The sequence below is a fragment of the Brachypodium distachyon genome, chromosome 4, assembly GCF_000005505.3.
Source record: "Brachypodium distachyon strain Bd21 chromosome 4, Brachypodium_distachyon_v3.0, whole genome shotgun sequence".
Taxonomy (NCBI): domain Eukaryota; kingdom Viridiplantae; phylum Streptophyta; class Magnoliopsida; order Poales; family Poaceae; genus Brachypodium; species Brachypodium distachyon.
The window spans coordinates 46,909,321-46,929,021 of NC_016134.3; the positions used below are offsets into that span (position 1 = coordinate 46,909,321).

A 19,701-nucleotide genomic window follows, 5' to 3' on the forward strand; every position below is an offset into this window, starting at 1 on the left:
CGTCAAACAATGACATGAGAAAACACTTGACACGCACGCACGGGTCGTCAACAACAACATTGTTCTTTATTTCCTTTCCCATTCTTTAGCAGCTAGACGCATGGCCGGCCCGTGCGTATGGGCACACCTGGGCTGTTGGTCAGTCAGGCCGGCGCCCGTCAAAGCTTTCAAAACGCCAAAAAACAGTACTGCGCCAACGGTGTGGTCACTTGTGTTATACGTACTGATCTTTACTTTTCTTTTCCCGGTGCATAGATCAATATATCCAGCTGCATGCATGCATGCATGCTTGAACAAAAGAAGGCCATGCCGTGTGCCATGCGACCATGCCCGCCAAAGCCTCTACACAAGGAGCAGTAATATAAAGACACCGTGTACGGTCTACGTACGTACGCTTGCACGTACATCATTTTTTTTTTGCGGCCGGTATATGTGAAGAGATTAAAAAATAATGTTTTTTGCGAGATTTTTTTTTGCACGTACATCATTTTCTAGCTGAGCATATGTGTGTAGCTAAGCTTAGCTAGCTAGCCGCTCGACAGCAGCAAAGCCATTCAATTCGATGGGACGTTGGATCATATCACTGTAAAGATTCTCTCTCGGCATGCAAAACAGTACGTGCATGCATGCATGATCTGGTCCGTGCATGACCCGCAAGATGCAAACCAACGGAAGAAGAAAATTTAGTGTAAAATAGAATGGATGGAAGAGAAATTTCGACCGAAACCTAATTAATATGTCCCTATTATTGGACAGAAGGAGTATATTGTATTTATGCATACGATCGGACCGGCCAGCCAGCCGGTGATCGAATGCCATATGCCACGCCAACTGCGTGCCACAATCTGAAAAAAAAAATCAGATGTACGAAAAAAAAACCTGTACTGCATGGAATGATATGAAGATGCTATTGCCATAGGCCGGCCGTGGATGCACCACGGCCTATAGCAAGGCTAGCCTATCCACGGTGTCTTCACCTTGCTGGACACACACGCAGACAGAGAGAGGGAGGGAGCTAGCAAACAAAGCAACGAGATGAACAGTAGAAATCCAAGCCGGGGAACAGTCGGGAGAGGCCGGCCGGCCGGCACTGCACGGTTGGGGCCGGGGGGCTATCGACCAACGCTTTTATTGTGCGGCGTTTGTTTGTTTCCCTTTCCTTTTTAACAGAAGCAGCTAGCGGCGCCGGAGCACGCATAGCATATTTTACCGTAGCATAATAGTACAGTACGTACTGTGGGCTCCGGCCGGCCGGCGCGTGTACGTTTCCTTGCCACACCATGGATGCATGCCATGGCCGGCCGGATATGGCTGTGTAGCTCTAGCTATACATGCATGCATGTGTCTGCTCCTAGCTAGCTGGTCAAATTATAAGCAGAGGCCGGGTGAAATTTATAACCTCGTCTGCTCTGGCCGGGTACTGCAGTACTGCAATGCATGCCTGCCTGCCGCGATCGATCCATCAGGCCTGCACTGCACTGCACTGCATGGGGATCGATCGATCTCTACTGCATGCACACATCCATGTTACTCATAATTCAGTGCCGTATAGTGCAGTAATTAACGAACGGGGGTGTGGACAGGCCCTGGAGAGACAAAACCGTTTTAACGAGGAGTAGTCGTATGTATGTTTATGCATGTAATCCCTCCGTCCACAAATAGGTGTACATCTAGTTTTGTCTTAAGACAAACCTAGAAGTACACCTATTTGTGTACGGAGCTAATGAGGAGTACTTGTATGTTTATGCACGTACTACCTCCGTCCACAAATAAGTGTACATCTAGTTTTGTCCTAACACAAACCTAGAAATACACTTATTTGTGTATGGAGGCAGTACGTGGAAACGTATGCAAAGAGGGAAATTAGGCTATTAATCGGACGTGATGGCAAAGGCAGCCGCCAGAGGCGCTCCCCAGTGTCAACGAATAATATGGTGCCCACAAGATAATATGGCGCCTCGTCTTTTGCTACCGGCTGTAGATCAATGTCCGATCAGATCTTGCGGCAGCGTGATGGAGAAGGTACGGTGAAAATGAAGGGATGAAGAAACAAAGAGTAAATGTTGAAGTATAACTGAATTGTCCTTTTTTTCTCCATCCGCTTGAGATTTCAGATGAACTGGTTCGGTGCATGAAACTCTTCAGTAAAATTCACTTTTGGCACCCCTAAGTGTGTAAATTTGACACAAAGTATCTCATTTAGTTATTACTTTTTGACCAATTTGTACCTCATGTATGAATCCTACTTGTCAGATTGGGTACAGTTTGTCAGATCGGGTACAAAGTAAAAAAAAAACACTAAATGAGGTACAAAGTCAAAAGAGTAGCGCTAAATGGAGTACAAAATGGTCAGATTTCTTAAGTAGGACACTTTGTGTCAATTTTGGACATTTTAGGGGGTACAAAGTGGTATCTACTCATGAAATATTTGTGTAGGAGAGAGGAGGTTGATGTGGATATGAGAATACGAAGAAGACAGGGGGACAAAGAACAGAGACGATGGGGACGTCCACGTCGGAGGGCTTGGGCACGACCGTCGCGTCCTAGTCTTTCCCGGTTATCGATTTAAAGATTGTACTACGACAAATGTTGCCAAGAAAATAAGAAAAATTGGACTTGTTCGACTTTTACGCCCTCCAGATACAAACGGTGTATTTGTTTTGGTAGAATGCATGTATACTTGATTAATTAGTCAATGATGATTAAATAACTAGTGCTCATGCCATGACAACCATTTTTTGGTCAATATAGAAGAGATCGATGGCTCTCCCACCTCCTCAATTGGACATAGACGGTGAATTTTTTGAGGCTGATAGAACCACAGAGCCGGCCTTTGCATACCAGGATGCACACAACCTAGCAAGTAATGATGAAGTATTTTTTTTAAGGGCAAGTAATGATGAAGTATATGAAAGAACTTAACAGGAAAAAGAATCTAAAGATAGAGCTGAAAAAGCACTAAGGTGGAGAAGCGTTGACCCAAACCTAGACCTCCATCCATTCTAGATAAACACCTCCTAGGCTACCCGTTCTAGCTGCGCACATGCTACCACCACCAATTACAAATCCTCTGGCCATTCAAGGATCACAAGCCAATAAATGGAACCAATGTGTGCATAAATATATAATCTGCAAAGAAGAAGCAATTTTCTTCTTGTCAGAAGTTGTGTCATTCTTTTTTGCACATCCAAAAACTACCAACAGAGCTTCACAGACACTTGTCAGAAGCAATTTGTCGTATGCCCATAGATATGTCACTAATATTAAGATGGGTGAGCAACAAGGGTGCATGCCCATAGAGTGCTTGGTGATGGTTCGTGTACTCTTTGGCCCCGTACTTGGTTTACACTTCTCAAGCCAATGGATCGCGATTTAGCTTTGGTGACGTCTAGGGAGGATTGGAGCGAGCAGTCAGGGAGTTATTTACTCTGCATTGGTGGAAGTCTGGTCTTTGGGTAGGACCTGTTTATATTTTTATTCCTCTTTTTTATGTAATAGTTATGCAGTGTTCATACTTTGTGATTTTGTGTGTGTTGTTTACACAGAGGTTGGGGTTTTATACTCTTGTGCTTGTATAGCTTGATATGATGTTGAGATCAATAAAGCTTCCATTTTCAAAAATTATGAGTGCATGGTGATGTGTGGTTGTATTATCATCTCTCTTTAAACATCCGTATAGAAGCACTATTTAATTGTATTGTACGTCCAAGGACAGTCACTTGACGTGCATACATAAATATACGGATTAACATGCATGCGAGCTTTCATATAAATTGCGAAGTAAATATTTATTAGGGAGAGGGGACATAGGCGAAGCAGAGATAAAAGGTTTCCATGTGCATGCGACACAGGTACAGGGGGCACTGTTCAATGACATAATTGTATTGAGTACCTGTACAGCATACATTGTCATCATCTACAGAATTATGTAGCGTTCAAATCATGTCTACAGACACGAGATGGAGGAGTTGCAACCACACAAAATATATGGGAATGTGCTTTTATACTATTCCATTCCAAATAAAAATAAACAAAACTTTTTTAATGGCTACATTTCATGAGATACTGTTACAACAGTTCTGCTCCCTGTTCTGATGGAAACCGTACCTGTTTTAGTTTACTTTAAACAGTATGGAGCAATAGAGAATCTCTGAATATCACTGGAGTCTACAACATCTCCTTTCTTTCTTTTTGGAGGATAGAGATATGGTTCCGTTTGTTGATTTACAAGCTTAATTAATTGGCAAAAGCTGCATATAGTTTAGTTGAGAAATAACACATACAACTTAGGAAATAAAAAGTCCCAAGCTAGCTATATATTGATACGTGTTTTGTATATTAATCTTTCGAAAGCACATGCATGCATGTTGTTGTACTTTACGGAAAGACTTGAAGTATAAAATTGGTTGACAATACCTTGGGAAACAACTTACAAAGTGCTTTCTAAAAAATAAGGTTTTTGATCACTGAATTCTCTTCTTAACTACTCTAATAAATCGCAAATTTGGATTGAGGAATTACCTAATAAAATTCTTTTACTTTTGGGAAAAATGAAGGCAAACATTTTTTTTTTCTAAATCTGGATACTGAATGGAATAAACTTGCATTGAACTTAATTACTGCTTGAAATCCTGTACAGACACGTGACCTTTGACATCAAAATAAATCCTTAATGTGCTCACATTGTACAGAAACTCAGCTGCCCGTCCAAAAACCATTCGAAGGCAAACATGCATGCTCTAGTAATTCATACTCCGCATGCATGCATGCATGTTTTCCCACCACACATTCATGAGTCCACGGATTATGAGAGTAAAATATATATAAACCTCAGGTTTGAATTAACCGCTTTTGTTGCCTTATGTTGGACACGATTCGTTGTACGTACATGGCTATCAACTATATATACTATCAAAATGGCTTCTATATTCTATATATAATATGCTAGTCGTGCCTTGTTTCGGATATTTGTACATGCTATCAGAAGAACTTTTCTACTATATATGCCAGTTGTGCCTCCATTAATTTGGATATATGTACATATATGGCTTACAACTATATAAAAACATTATTTTCTCCGTCCAAGTTTTGACTATAAACTTTGTGTCAATAGTTACAAAACTGTAATCACAATAAACTATTTTTGAGTCAAGTCCGATGACATCAATTTTGTATCATGTAACCAACATATTATATATGGAACAACTCTTGGTTAGATCTTGAACTTAAATAATCAAAATATGCCTATATATCTAAAAACATGTAACCATTAAAAAATCTGGCTTTTACTATACCATTAAATATTATGGCCGTGTGAATCTCATGATGCAAGGGCAAATGGCTCATCCATATTGTTTCAAAACTAAATAGGTTCCGATATATGAAAAACAAAAACAAAATGGTACTCACTTCGTTTCTAAATATAAGAAGTCCTGACTTTTTCGTAAGTCAAACTTTGAACAAATTTATCAAAAAATCTATCAACAACCACAACTTTAAATTAGTTTTAATAAATTTATCACGATATATATTTTCGTAATATACTTATTTAATATTATAGATGTTGATACATTTTTCAACGGATTGACTTAGGATAAATATATGATTTTCTTATATTTAGGAATGGAGGTAGTACAAGTTAGCTAGCACCACAAACAGTAGGAACGCAAGTGCAGATCCCTGTGGCCACCCATTCATTCGATTACACGCTTAGATTCGCCTTGTCGAACGCCATGCAGCATGCAGTCATGCACTCCCCTATCTATCTCTATCCCCTCCAAAGCCCACACTACAGTCTCCTCCGGCCAAAAGCTGCATAAAGGAGACACGCATGTAAGAACACACGGCCAACTGCATGCTGCTGAATCCCCAACGCCCCATGCCGGGCTGCATAGCGTTCCACAACACTGCATAGCGTTCAACACTGCATCATCGCCATATGTACTACTATTCCATTTCACCATCCAGGAGCAATGAATCACAGTAGGATATTTCTGATATGCATGCGACAATTGACAATTAAAGACGGAGGACCGACCGAGATCAAGATGAACATATATATTGACCACATGCATGTGCTTGCTGGCAGCAGGTTAATTTGATCGAACCAACAAAGGTTAGCTAGCATGCAAACAGTTGGATCAGTAGTAATCAATCGTGCATGCGGAAAAAAAGATGCAACAAATCCACATCAAATACCATGAAAATCAATCCTTGGCCATGCATGCATTAATTGGGTACTCATATACCGAATTACCGATCGATGACCCCCTTTCAATTCCTAGCGATACAGTAGCAACCTAGCCACAAATCATCAGCACCGTGGAATGGATCGATCTATCTAGAGGAAAATGCATGTGGATTATGGAGATATGTGAGCCTGAAGATAGGCGGACGGCCGGAGTTGTTGATGACGACGACGACGACGACGACCAGTCGATATCACGGGAAGCCATTGGGGAAGTAGAGCGTGGACGGGCTGCCGCGGCCGCCATTGTTGCCGCCGCTGCTGGCTTTATTCCTCCCCTGATCCCCAGCCATCTCCTGGCCCTGGTACATGAGCGTGGAGTTCATCGTCAAGCTCACCAAGCTATCATCAGCCACATCGCTCCTCTGGAACCCATTGTTCCCACCATCACTAGTCCCCCCTTCCCCACCTCCTCCTCCACCATCATCCCTCGTGGTCACCATGACCGCCGACTGCACGAGCTCCAAGCACAGCCTCAGCTTATTCGGCTCGATATGAGTCAGCCCCGGCACGGCGCCCTTGAACAGAAACTCCGAAGTCAGCCCACGCAGCACATCAAGCGGGGTGACCCCGGCGTCCAGAGTCCTGGCATTGGGGTCGGCATGGTGGTCGAGCAGGACGGACACCATGTCCGGGGACACCATCTCCGCGGCCAGATGCAGCGGCGTCTTCCCCGTCGGGCCCGCACGCGAGTTCACGTCGGCGGCGCCGAGCTCGAGCAGCGCCTTGACAACGTCCCGGTTGCAGTGGCTGACGGCGTAGTGGACGGCCAGGGAGTCGTCGAGGTCGAGCCCTTCCCCCATGACCATGAGCTTGACGAGCTCGATGTCGGCCGCGTCCAGCGCGCGCCGCATGCGGCGGATCTTGTGGTCGCGGTCGGCCGGGTTGGGGGTGGTCATGGGGAGGTAGCTGTGGGTGAGCTGGAACGGGGAGCGCGGGCCGGCGGCCGTCGGGGAGGAAGACGAGAGGCCGGAGATGATGGGGGGCGATTTGGAGCGGATCTCCTCGATCTTGGCCACAACGTCGATGGGGAGATGCTTGGCCAGGAGGTCGGCTGAGAGGCCTGAGCGGGCCACCAGGTGGGAGCAGGTGGCCCAGAGCTCCTGCATCTCGAACTTGCGAGACGCCATGAGCACCTTCATCACGTCGTCCACAGATGCTTCCTTCACCATGCTCTCCAGCTGCTTCTGCAACACCACAATTTCCACGTCACATACCTCAAATCAGTATCGATCCATTGAGTTCCAATTTGAAGGAAATTCCACATGCACCCAATTGGATTGGATTGAATTGAGTTAATTTACAAAAGAAAATTAGCAGCATGCAATGCGCGGCTAGCTGGTTTAGTCGAAACAATCGATTAATTAATGACTGCATGTATCATGAAAGCTATACAAAATGACCTTTCAAAAAAAAAGCTAGACAAAATGCAGTTGCACAAACGTGCATGGTGGTGCACGACACTAACAAATTTTGGGGAGAAAGGGAGAAGAAACCCTAGCTAGCTAGCCAGGTATAGGGATGATGGTGTGCCTGGTACAACAGCAGTGAGTGATTCATTGGTTGGGTGGGGGTGGGGTGGAGGTGGTGGATGGATGTGATGTGAGGGAATTGAAGGGACAGCTAGACACAAACGAGGGAGTGAAAAGACCCTTCCTAGTAAAGATGAGTCAGAAGAGGAGCGAGAGCTCCATGACAAGTGATGACACAAGCAGCAGCAGCAGCAGCTGAGAGGAAAAGGCAAAGGGGGGAACTGTGAGAGACTAGAGACGACGACTCAGTCCTAGCAGTGGTACAGCAGCACAGCATCCAGCACAAAGAAATAGAGAGAGAAATCGATCATGGGGAAAAATTTCAGTCAGAAATCAGGAGGGGCTACTGACGAGTGAAGTGAGTGCACTGGCTGCCGCCGCTGCTGCTGATGAATGATGATGCAGTACTGCATGAATCGACGGATCGGGAAGGCAAAGGGATCTCGTCAGGGGGATCAGCTAGCACAGCAGCGTCGATCGAGATCGGCGCAGCATGCAGACGCCCAGCTGCCCATGGATGTATGATGGTTTCATTCTTCTCTGACAAAACTAGCTTGCTTGCTGCTTCCTCCCTTCCTGCCATGTGAAAAGGGGTCGAGTTGCTAGCTAGCTCGCCCGATCCAATCATGGCAGGCCGAAGCCTAAGTACCAGCGTATCTTCCTTAACGCCGACTTGAGTCGAGAGGAGAATTAGCATGCAGCATGCATATGCAGGAGCAGATCCCAGGTAGAAGAAGAGGAGATCGGAAGGGGAATTTCGACGAACAGCATGCGTACCTGGACGAGCAAGGCGAGCTGCTCGACGCCGAAGCTCCGCGCGGCGGCAAGGGTGTCAAGCGCGAGATCAACAGCGGCGCCGCAGCGCGTGTGCCAGCAGCCTCTGGCGCCGCACCCGGGGAGCGGCCCGCTCTTGGGCGCCGCCACGGACGCCTGGCCGCTGTAGAGGAACTGCAGCACGAGCACCAGCACCTCGTACCGGATGGAGCTGACGGGGATCACCAGCTCCGGCGCCGCCCCCGGCGCACCTCCTCCTCCGCGAGATCCACCGCCACCGGCGCCGGCGGCGGAGGAGGCTGTGTTGGGCCAGTTGAGGGGCGGCGGGGGCGGGGGCTGGTGGGCGGGGTCGAGGCCGCAGAATAGCTTCCTGAAGAAGAGGCTGCGTGCGGCGAGGACGCAGCGGTGCGCGTGCACGAGGCGGCCCTCGACGCTGAAGGCCACGTCGCTGAAGGCCTGGCCGTTGATGAGCAGGTTCAGGTAGTCCAGCGACAGCGACTTGAGCGAGTCCTCCGAGCTCATGATCTCATGTACCCTAGCTTTCCCCCCGCAAAGACGAATTTCGACAGAGAGCTCGATCGATCTACTTGGAGCCGGAGGAAGGGGGAACAAGAAAGCTAGCGGCAGCAAGCAAAGCAAAGCACAAAGCTTGTTGGGTGTGTGTGGGGAAGAAGAAGGGGGAAAGAGAGGAGCTTGGCTTAGCTATCAATCCGTCCCCTTTGCTCTACAGCGATGGTACTACTGCTATCGCTATAGCTATAGAGCTAGCTAGCTGAGCGCTTGTGGTTCCCCCTCCCTCCGCTTCCCCCGTCGGGAGAGAGAGAGAGAGAGAGCGCCATCGATGGGGATGGATCGACACTGTGCGAGCTACAGTGTTAAGGGGAGACGGGGTGCACAGTGGGGGTTACTGTGCGCGTCGCTAGCTAGCTATAGCTGATGGGTGGGGGCCGGGGTGCAGAGGAAGGGGAGGGCCCGGATGGCAGTGGGGACGGCAGGGGGGAGGGTAAAGTTGGTTTGTGTCGTGTGGTACTGGATGGGTGACTGTGGCGCACGTTAGGTTTTCGTGGGTGTGGTAAAGTGAGAGGGAGTGAAAAAAGTGGAGTTTTTGATTGGTGTGGGTTTGGTGCTGCTCGTGGGCAGATCTTTTTGGAGGTGGGCTTGGGCTGGGCCTAGTTATGAAGTCGGGTCAGGTCGGGTCAAAAGGGTCTGACTAACAACTATACAATAATATAAATACTCCTTCCGTTCAACAAATGATGTTTCAGTTTTGACCAAATTTGAAAGCATCTATACACTGAGTCATGTCTAGATACATCCAATTTTTGACAAACTTGAGATATCTTTTGTTAGACAGAGGAATTATATAAAATTTATATCATCAGAATGTGTATTTCAATACGAATTTAACATCATATTGATAATGCACTTTTTAGTCCGAATTTCGATAATAGTTCGTGCAGGCCTAGCTGACAAAGCTGAACGGAGATATTATATATTTTCTTTTTAATAGTAGTGTGATTGATCCGATAGTTAACCTCGATAATGCAAGGTGGCCGAGGAGGGTGAATTTTGGTCAAATATTGCTCGAAGAAAAACTCTCGAAGTAAACATAAGTTTTCATCTGGTTAGAACTAGGCATGGCTAGCCTAACCCGAATCATTGACGGTCTGGGCAGGCTGAAAAACATAACAGTGTATTTTCCAAAAATAATCAAACAATACTACTATTATTTTAAACGGGATTGGTATTGAGAACTCGCCTCTTTTTTAGTTAGGAATAATTCGACTTGCTTGGCCGTTGGATTAAGTTTGATCTTATCCGACGTTAACACGTGGGAGAGGAGAGAGTTTGGTGATGCCACTCACATCTTAATCCAACAGTTGCCCTACGCTACCACACACCATACTTTTAATTGGAAGCACACTCACTTCACATATTTTAGGGTGGGCCAGGCTTGGGCTTGAGATTTTTGTTGGAAGTCCGGGCGACCGGGCCCAAGGCATGATCAAGTCTGCATCGATCTAAGCAGCACGGTTGAACTGATCAACTGATAGGGTCGTTGGGTACACGTCTTGGTTGGGAGGAGGGATTAGTACATCTTTTTTCGAAAGCTATATACTTGGATGTCGGCACGTACAGTTCATACGTGCAAAATTCTCATATTCTGAAATTGACGTGTTTCATGCATGACAGCAGTACAGTGTCCGTCCATTTTCCTCTTTCTTGGCAAACCGGCATGCAGCCAATCTGCATGCAGCAGGCCGTGGCCCGGATCTTTGGACGCCGTACGTTACGCTCTTTGCTGTCTCTGTCCGGTCACAACTCACAACAGTCGTCAGTACAAAAATACACCAAAATAAAATATACTGTACCTATGATTATTAATCGTATATTTCTTGACACGTCCAGGCAGAGCAAAAGAGTATGGGCAGATGCACGTACATAGTCCATACTCCAAAGGAGTAAAGAATTAGCTTGAAGAGTGATGCCATATGCTTTGACCGTATAGTCTGAAGCGTGCGTACAGAGGATGAGATCGATGACTGTCTGAAAGAGAGAGAAAAAAAGGAGGAGAGGACTGATCGAAGACCAAAAAGCTCTAGCTTTGTGTAGTTCGATCATGTTAATCTGCTGGCGTCGGTTCAGTTCAATAAATTCGACGTTTGATTTGCATTGCCAGACGACTCTCTGAGTGGCCCATGATTAATTAAGTCTGCAGCAGTGCACGGTGTCAACTGTACAGTGCCAACGGAAACAGACAATGAGGCTGGAATTAAACCCGGCCCTTTTAATTTGGCCACTCGATCTTGCTATACGTACTAGTATAGCAGAACGTCCTGGTGCTGCTCTCTGTGCACTGTAATAACAATCTGAATTCATTTAATTCCAGTTAATTTTCATGACTAATTAATCTAGTGAGATCGACCGGCCTACTTAGATTAAAATTTAAGTACTGCATATTTTCCGAATCGATATCTATTTACGATCGAGGGACAAGACACAAGAGGACGATGCATATGCAGCTGGGGGCTTTTGTAGACCATACCGCATTGAATACTGTTGTGGAGATCTAGCAGTACATACGTACGTGCGTACGCGTTTAATCCTTCATGCATCAGCTGCTGCTAATAATAATAGCTTCGACACGAAGTTAGTGAAGTATAGTACACTGTACGCGACGCTTAGCTCACAGCTAGTGTAGCAGAGTGTTAACCCCACCTATACTATTCGGCTATTCCTAGCTCGATAGGTCCATTTGCTCTATACCGTACCTATAGTCGTATTCCAGCGAAATTAACTAGTCAGAAAACCCCTCGCTTTCGTACTAACTGCGCTCATGTTTCGCTTTCTTCGAAGCTTAGTGCCAAATGCATGTACCAAAATAACGAGTTTTGGTCGGTCAAACTAGATAGTACGTAAAAGAGTAAAAAAAATTGTACTAAATTTTGAAAGGCGGCGTATCCGGTGAAAATCATCTTTAGGTGAAATTCCGTGAAAACCATAGTAAAAAAGTTACAAAAATTAAACAAAAAATTGCATGTGTTATAGAAGTGATGTTTTATATACGTGTAAATTTTCAAGTCCAAACTCAATTGCATTTAGCTGCAGGGATAGCATGAACATGGGTTATTCACTGTTGGATACTATTCATTTGCATATTTCTATTTTTTTATTTATTCCAAATGCAATTGAGTTTTGAGTTTAAATTTTGCACGTTTGTAAAGCATCACACACCTCCAACATATTGTACTTTTGTACTTTCTCCGTCCAACAAAAAATGTCTCAACTTTGACTAAATTTGAATGCATCTATACACTAAGTCATGTATAGATACATCCAAATTTTAACAAACTTGAGACATCTTTTGTTGGACGGAGGAAGTAGGAATTTTTAAAACTTCTAAACATGAACTTTATACAGTTCGCACCGTTTGCACCGAAACCGTGTTTTACCAGATATTTTGCCAACTTGAAAATCATTGTTTTTTTTTTCTTTATTGAACAAAGTTCCAATGAGCCCAGGTTCTACTCCCTCCGATTCATAATAAGACTCAGTTTAGCATTGCTGAACTGTGCGGCGCTGAATTTATTTTATAATCTGCTGTGAAAAAATACACACGAAAGTAATAAAAAGTTGGTTAGTCAAGTACGAAAATAGTAAAAGACGGATTTATGATAATCCACCGCAATTCCAAACAGATACTAAATGCTGCTGATTTAGTACAACTTTACTACAAAACTGTACTAAATCAGCCATCCGGAGGAGTATTAGATTTTCTCCAAACAGCCCAACTTTTATCGGAAGCTCACGAACATTCCTTTTTCTGAACAGAAGAACAGCGGGAAGCCTAGAGCTCGTCCGTTCAGTCATATGGGCTAAGTCAGGGAGTCCCATTTTGGGCCTACCAGCGTTGCTGTTGTTCCGTTAGGCCGGATCAATCTCATGTAGGCTTAAACTACACAATAGGCCCATATATTAGTGCAAGCAGAGCCTGCTGCTCTTTGTCAAAAAAGAAAGGAAGGTTTGAACTACATCCTAGGCCCAATCGAGGCCTACTGAATCATTTTAAATTTGTAACTCAGTGTTTATAGTAATATCATTTGTGACCCGTATTCCTTACGCATAGATGTTCAGACAAAACCGTTCTTATACATGGAACGAATAGGACATACTCCTTCCATTTCAAAATAGAGAACATATAACTTTTGTTGATTTTCAAATTCTAAAAAGTTTGATCAACCATATATCAACTTATACGGCGCTAAATGAAAACCATCAGATCCATTGTGATGCATATTTTCGTAGCATCTTCATTAATTTAAAGTTCTGTGACTTTGGTCTCTAGTACGCGTATGCGCAGTGTGTGTGTCTACAAATTGTCCCGGCGTTACTAAAACTAAAAGGAGTGTAGGTCCAAAGATTCGTTCCTGTTGATCAAAACAAATTTCTGTTGTTCGTAGAAACGAATCCACCTAAGCTCATAAAAAAGTGATCAAGTGTATGTAGAAAATGTTCATGAAACTCGAGGAAAGTGTTCGGATAAGGCATGGAAATTGATCAAGCGTTTCTAGGAAACGACGTTCACCCTACTTAACAAAACAGTTCCTACGTACCCAGATGCGTGTCACACAACAAAAAAAACATTATGTTAATTACTATTGTTCATTCCGATACATTGGAAATATGTCCCAAGGTCTAAATGAAGTTTAATTTCGGTAACGACAAAAGGGATCCTCGTGATACTCCTCCATGCCCATTCTTGTCAGAAGGAAACAGTCAACAACCGAGAGGGGTGTAAGACAACAAATATGGCGAGACAAATCTAGAGACCTCGCAAACATCTAATCCAAAGTCTTTGGCACATTCGATTAAACTGTAGCTTAAACTAGCTTAAGTTTGATCTGAAATCATTACGGCCGGTGATCGAAGGTCACGAGATGGCCAGATCGCCTGCAGCAACGCGGCTCCTCTTCGTTTACGGCTGCTTCTTCTTCCTCGTGATCTCCTTGTCGTCGTCTCGTGATGCTCCTCCTCACCGTGCCGGCGGCGGCGGCGGCGAGGGGGACGACCCTGCACCGCCGCTCTCATTCAGCTTCGACTTCTCCAACATTTCCACCTATCACTTAGAAGACCTCCGGTTCGAGGGCAACTCCACCCTGCACGGGAACCTGGTGGACCTCACCTGCAACTCCTTCGGGCATGGCATCGACAACTGCATGGGGCGGATGTCCTACAACCACCCAGTGCTCTTCTACGACAACACCACGGGCGAGGTGGCCAGCTTCGCCACGCGCTTCACCTTCGCCATCAGCCTCCACAAAGACGACGGCACCAGGGGCGATGGCATGGCTTTTTTCCTCGCCAGCTACCCGTCGAGGATACCCGACGGTGGCGACGCCACCGGGGGCAACCTCGGCCTCCACACCGGCGACGGGGCAGACCCCAACGGCACGAGCAGGTCGGTACCTACCAAAATGACCAAATCTAATTCGGATCTTCGTGTTTGAAAATTTACCAAAAATATTATCAAAATTGTACCAGAATAAATTTTCTATTACAAGTTGCACAAGTTAGTTACTCCGTCTAAACAAAAACAGCATACTGGATTTTATCTCATTTTATGATGGACCGAGTTCGAGTTTACATAAACTTTTTTTTGTGTTGGGCTCAACTTGTAGTCAAACTGATTTTTTTAACTCAAAAGCTAAAGTTCGAGGCCCACAGATTTTTTTTGGAAATTTCACTGAACTTTTGCCGAAATATTAAACTTTGTGAGCAGGTTTGTTGCCGTTGAGTTCGACACGTTCAACAACACATTTGACCCCATCGGAGTAGTCGACCACATCGGCGTTGACATCAACACCGTCAAAGCCTCGGCCAACACCACGAGCTTGCCCACCTTCAGCCTCAACGGGACCATGACGGCGACCATCACTTTCAACAGCAGCACCCGGATGCTGACGGCCTCCTTGCTGTTTGACGACCGTCCTGATCTTGACCCTGTTGAGGTCAGCTCGCAGCTACCCTCTCCCCTCACGTCCTTGCTCCCGTCGGAGGTAGCTGTGGGGTTTTCCGCCGCCACCGGTGTAAGCTTCGAGCTTCATCAGATACTATCTTGGTCTTTCAACTCCACTCTAATACTTCAACTTCCGCCCTCGAAAAACAACTCCTCCACTCCACCTCCACCTCCATTTCCCCCTCCGAAAAGTAACTCCACTTTTCCACCCTCGAAACGCAATGGCATCTCTATATCAGGTAAACAATATAGAATTCTTTACTCCATCCGTTTCAAAATATAGGGTTATATATAACTTTTGTTAAGCACTGAGAACTTGATTTCCTTTAAAAAAAATATGTTTATGCAGTTGCAGCTGTAGCTACTTTTGTATTTTCAAAACTTCAATACACAACTAGAAATATATAATCAAAGACACCTACAATATATTCTTTTATGCAATTTTATGTTGTATTTTTTTCTTATCAAGATACATATCACTCTGGGTCAGATGCGCGCGTGCATGCGTCCCTCGAAGGTCATTTCCTAACATTTGATCTCCCCCTGCTTTAACAGGTTATTTCATAAGTAGACCTGTCTTGATCACTGTTCTGGTGGTCGTCGGTGCACTCGTGGTTTGGTCAATTCTCTCTTGTATCATTTGGTGGCGCAGGACAAGCGATGATCATTCATCCGGCCCTAAGCGATTCAGGTACCGCGACCTGGCTACTGCGACGCGCAAATTCTCCAATGAGAACAAGCTCGGAGAAGGTGCCTACGGCACAGTGTACAAAGGGACCTTCGTCAAGAATGGCAACGAAGAGGTGCTAGCCGTGAAGAAGATGAATGCTTGTCACAGGCGAGCCACCAGGGGCTTCGAAGCCGAGCTTGACACCATCAGTCGCACGGGCCACACGAACTTGGTCAGGCTGAAAGGTTGGTGCCGCCGCAGGAACATGAACTTGATCAATTTTATGTGTTGGTGCAGAGAGACACAGAACGTGGAGCTCTTCCTTGTCTATGAACTAGTTCCTAATGGCAACCTCCACGAGCACCTGCACACGAAAAACGAGGTGCTACCATGGACGACCAGGTGCGTGTGTGATAGTTAAGAAACGAAAAAACATTTATACTCCCTCGGATCCATACCAAGTGTCGCTGATTTAGTACAATTGTAGTTATTATGGATCAGAGGGAGTATTTTTTTTCTTATTATACTAAGTTAATATATCATCTCACGCAAACTTCAAATTTATTATTTGATAGGTACCAAATAGTGAAGGACATAGGACGCGCTCTTCGTTACCTTCACGACGAGTGCGGCCGATACATCTTGCACAGAGACATCAAGCCATCCAACATACTCCTGGACAATGATTTCAACGCTAAGCTTGCCGACTTCGGGCTGTCAAGGGTCGCCGACGAGGGCAACGGAACACTGGAGATCACCGCGGAAGGGACGGAGGGATACATTGATCCAGAGTGCAGGAGAAATGGGAGGGTCAGGTTCAGGCCTTCGTCCGACGTCTACGGCTTCGGGATCGTCCTTCTGGAGATCGCCTGCAGGAGGCACACCAGCAAGGAGCAAATCTGGAGCCTGTTGCACAACACACAAAACAATGGTGCTGATGCAGGGCTGCTGCTAAATCAGGTCGCTGATCCAAGGTTGAACGGCGACTTCGACGTGGCGCAGATGCATCGTGTGCTTGTCCTGGGCCTCTGCTGTTCCTTCCCAACCGGTGCCCAACGGCCTACCATGCAGGCAGTCATGAATGTCCTGGAGCACGGCGCGCCGTTGCCTGACTTAAACCCTGCTCCAGCTCCGTTGCCTGACTTAAACCCGACGGTATGATCAAGGCCGTTGGCTAGCTATTTGAGGATGAGAAGACTTTCAGTCACCACAATGCATATTATGCAAACTTATGATTTTGTACTGTGTGCCTGGTTGATTGCCACATTGCAACGACAATCTCGATGCATATGGACGGCCTAGATAGATGTTACAGTCAGCTGGGTTCAATGAAACATATTTCACAGGTTACCATAAGAAAAAGTTCAAGCGCATCATCACATCCTCAACAATTTCAACTCTGCACAACAACAAACTGATCCATCCAAGCCACAGCTTTAGGAGCTCACTACCATCTACGGTTGTCGCACCAGTCGGAATGATACCCCCTCTGCCGCCGGCCGTCGACGCCCATGCAAGGGTACCCGCCGGCGTCAGCACGGGTAAGCAGAGCACCTCCGAGAGTCACCACCTCGTCAGGCTTCACCCCGGCGTGCACCGCCACCTTCTTCCTCCCCCCGAAATAGTCCCTCACGAGCCTCTGGATCTCGGGGATCACGGCGCTCCCGCCGACGAGCAGCACCTCGTCGACCGCGTCCCAGATGCTCCTCCCGTCCAGCTCGCGGTCGGCGCCAACCATGGCCCTGTGCACCAACTTCACCACTTCCCCGAACAGGTCCCCGTTAAGCTCCTCGAACTCCGCCCTCGTCAGCGTCTCCGCCAAGCCCAGGGATTCGACCACGACCTCGGCCTGCCGCCGCGTGCTCAGCGCCTTCTTGGCATGCTCGCAGGCTGTTCGGAGCTTTGCCAGCGCTTGGGTGTCGTTGCTGATGTCCCTGCCGTGCTTCCGTTTCATGAGCGCCGTGAAGTAGTCAACGACGCGGCGGTCGAAGTCGTCGCCGCCGAGGAACGCGTCATGGCGGCCGCCGAGGAAGTCGAAGACACCGTCGTCGAGGACCATGAGGCTCGCCTCGGTGGTGGCGCCGCCGACGTGGAGCACGAGCGCGACGCCCTCGTTGCGCAGCCGGCGGTGGAGCCCGTGCGCCACGGCGGCCGCGATGGGCTCGTCCAGCATCCGCGCCACGCGCACGCCGGCGATGTGGCCGGCGAACTCCGTTTGCCTCCATGGCGAGTCGTAGTAGTGCCGGGGCACGGTGAAGACGGCGTGGCGGACCGAGCAGCTCATGTACGACTCGGCCGCCTCCCGCAGCTTGCCGATCACCATGGCCATGACCTCGTCGGTGCTCAGCTCGTTCCTGGCCGTGCCGCCGACGATGTAACCGGTCTTCATTTTGATGTGAGGGTATAGGTTCTTCTCCACCAGCTTGTACGGCGCCTCCTTCGCCATTCGCTGCACAACCTCATACATGTGGCTCCATCTGTATATATCCCGTGGAAGGATACACAATTATTGATTAGGCGTCAATTTGATATCCTCGACGCTCATAATTTTCTAAATTTATATTCAAACATGTAAAATGTTGATCAATTTTTTTTTCTAAATTGTCCTGTGAATGTTTTACACCCATTAGAGATCTCTAGCACTTCCCTTATATAGCTCCGGTCTGTAAATTTTAAAGGTTTCCGTGGAAAAAGTGGTTCCATCTGGGCCCTTAATTAAAATAGCATGATCGTATAAGTCTTTATGGTGCCATCATAAATCGGCCCTTCCACATGATATATCTCGAGTTTTTCGGTGTACCTTATATGGCTTTTAAGGTGGCATTATATAAAATCTGCTAGAGATGCTCTTGTATATGTGCACATGGTACCTCATCCCGATGAGGCGCTTGAAGCCGGAGACGGCGGATGCGGGGTCGACGGCAGCATAGTCCTGGGCGTCGTCGCCGACGAGGATCGTGCCGTTGGCGGTGAAGGCGACCCAGGAAGGGATGCAGAGCTGGAACATGGCGTCTGACCCGTCTGCGACGTAGCCGGCGATGCAGGAGTTGGTGTTGCCAATGTCCAAGGCGACCACCGGGGGGCTCCGGAACCGGTAGCACCTTTTGCCGCTCTTCGACGCGCTCGCCGGCTGCGGCTGGCCGGAGAAGACGAAGAGGAGCAGGCAAACGAGAAGGGCGACATGGACGTCGCGAGCTGTCGCCATTGTCGCAGATCGAACCGGCCGGCCGGCGGCTTAGATGTTTTATTTTATTATATACGTTGCGCTTTTATAGATGAGATGCGTACGTGCATGGCCGGGCCCGGTGGAGTTCGGGTACGACTCGGTTTGTTCAGCATTGGATCTAGAGACGTGACTTATCCAGCTCTCTGACGTTTGTACGTTTCTCTGAAGCCCTTGGCCGAACCGATTCCGTATCTTCAACAAAGAGATCTGGGACTAGTATAGAAAACACCCATAAAGAGTCATGAATTCAAAGGAAAATTCGTAGAAACTAAACACTGAGTTCATAACTCTCAGTCTCATGCTGTTGAAAAGTGCTGTGGTACTTGGAGTCTACGCAGTCAAATTTATCTTGAAGCTAGCACCAAGAGCCATCGTGATCTGCACAAGTCGGTCATGACGCCCTGAAAAAAGCAACACCTCCTACACATCCTTTGATCCAAGCAGAAGTAATTCTGGACCCGTGGACTCCTGACTGTTTCGATACCATGTTAACTATTCGGCGAAGAACGGGAAGAAGACATCCTGCGTTCTTTGAGCTGTGTCGACGTACGACGCCCAGACGACGACCCCCTTGCGTTCACCGCCTGGAGATGATCATCCATCAATGGATTGGAATGATTTGGGCGCATTCGCTGCCCGCTTAAGCCACCAAAGCCACCAACAGCAAACGAGCAACACCACGCAGAATGCCACAGCTGCTCCCGCCCAAGTGATCTTGAGGATGGTGTTGTTCAC

General features: G+C 46.9%; 3 protein-coding genes across 3 annotated transcripts; 1 reads left to right on the plus strand and 2 right to left on the minus strand.

Annotated features, from left to right (window-relative positions):
- Positions 1 to 6,039: 6,039 nt before the first annotated feature.
- LOC100832708 (BTB/POZ domain and ankyrin repeat-containing protein NH5.2) lies at positions 6,040 to 9,410 on the minus strand. The gene is made up of 2 exons (XM_003578902.4): positions 8,557 to 9,410; positions 6,040 to 7,434 (listed from the first exon to the last, which is right to left on the minus strand). The coding sequence occupies exons 1-2, from the start codon at positions 9,073 to 9,075 to the stop codon at positions 6,442 to 6,444; spliced, it is 1,512 nt and encodes a 503-aa protein (XP_003578950.1). The 5' UTR covers positions 9,076 to 9,410; the 3' UTR covers positions 6,040 to 6,441.
- Positions 9,411 to 13,961: 4,551 nt separating this feature from the next.
- On the plus strand, positions 13,962 to 16,901 carry LOC100841878 (L-type lectin-domain containing receptor kinase IX.1). Its single transcript, XM_024454945.1, has 4 exons — positions 13,962 to 14,512; positions 14,834 to 15,309; positions 15,626 to 16,142; positions 16,316 to 16,901. Exons 1-4 carry the CDS (start codon positions 13,992 to 13,994, stop codon positions 16,899 to 16,901), a joined length of 2,100 nt encoding a protein of 699 aa, XP_024310713.1. The 5' UTR covers positions 13,962 to 13,991.
- A 286-nt stretch (positions 16,902 to 17,187) lies between these two features.
- LOC100842172 (heat shock 70 kDa protein BIP4) lies at positions 17,188 to 18,945 on the minus strand. Its single transcript, XM_003577023.1, has 2 exons — positions 18,611 to 18,945; positions 17,188 to 18,217 (listed from the first exon to the last, which is right to left on the minus strand). Exons 1-2 carry the CDS (start codon positions 18,943 to 18,945, stop codon positions 17,188 to 17,190), a joined length of 1,365 nt encoding a protein of 454 aa, XP_003577071.1.
- Positions 18,946 to 19,701: the final 756 nt, after the last annotated feature.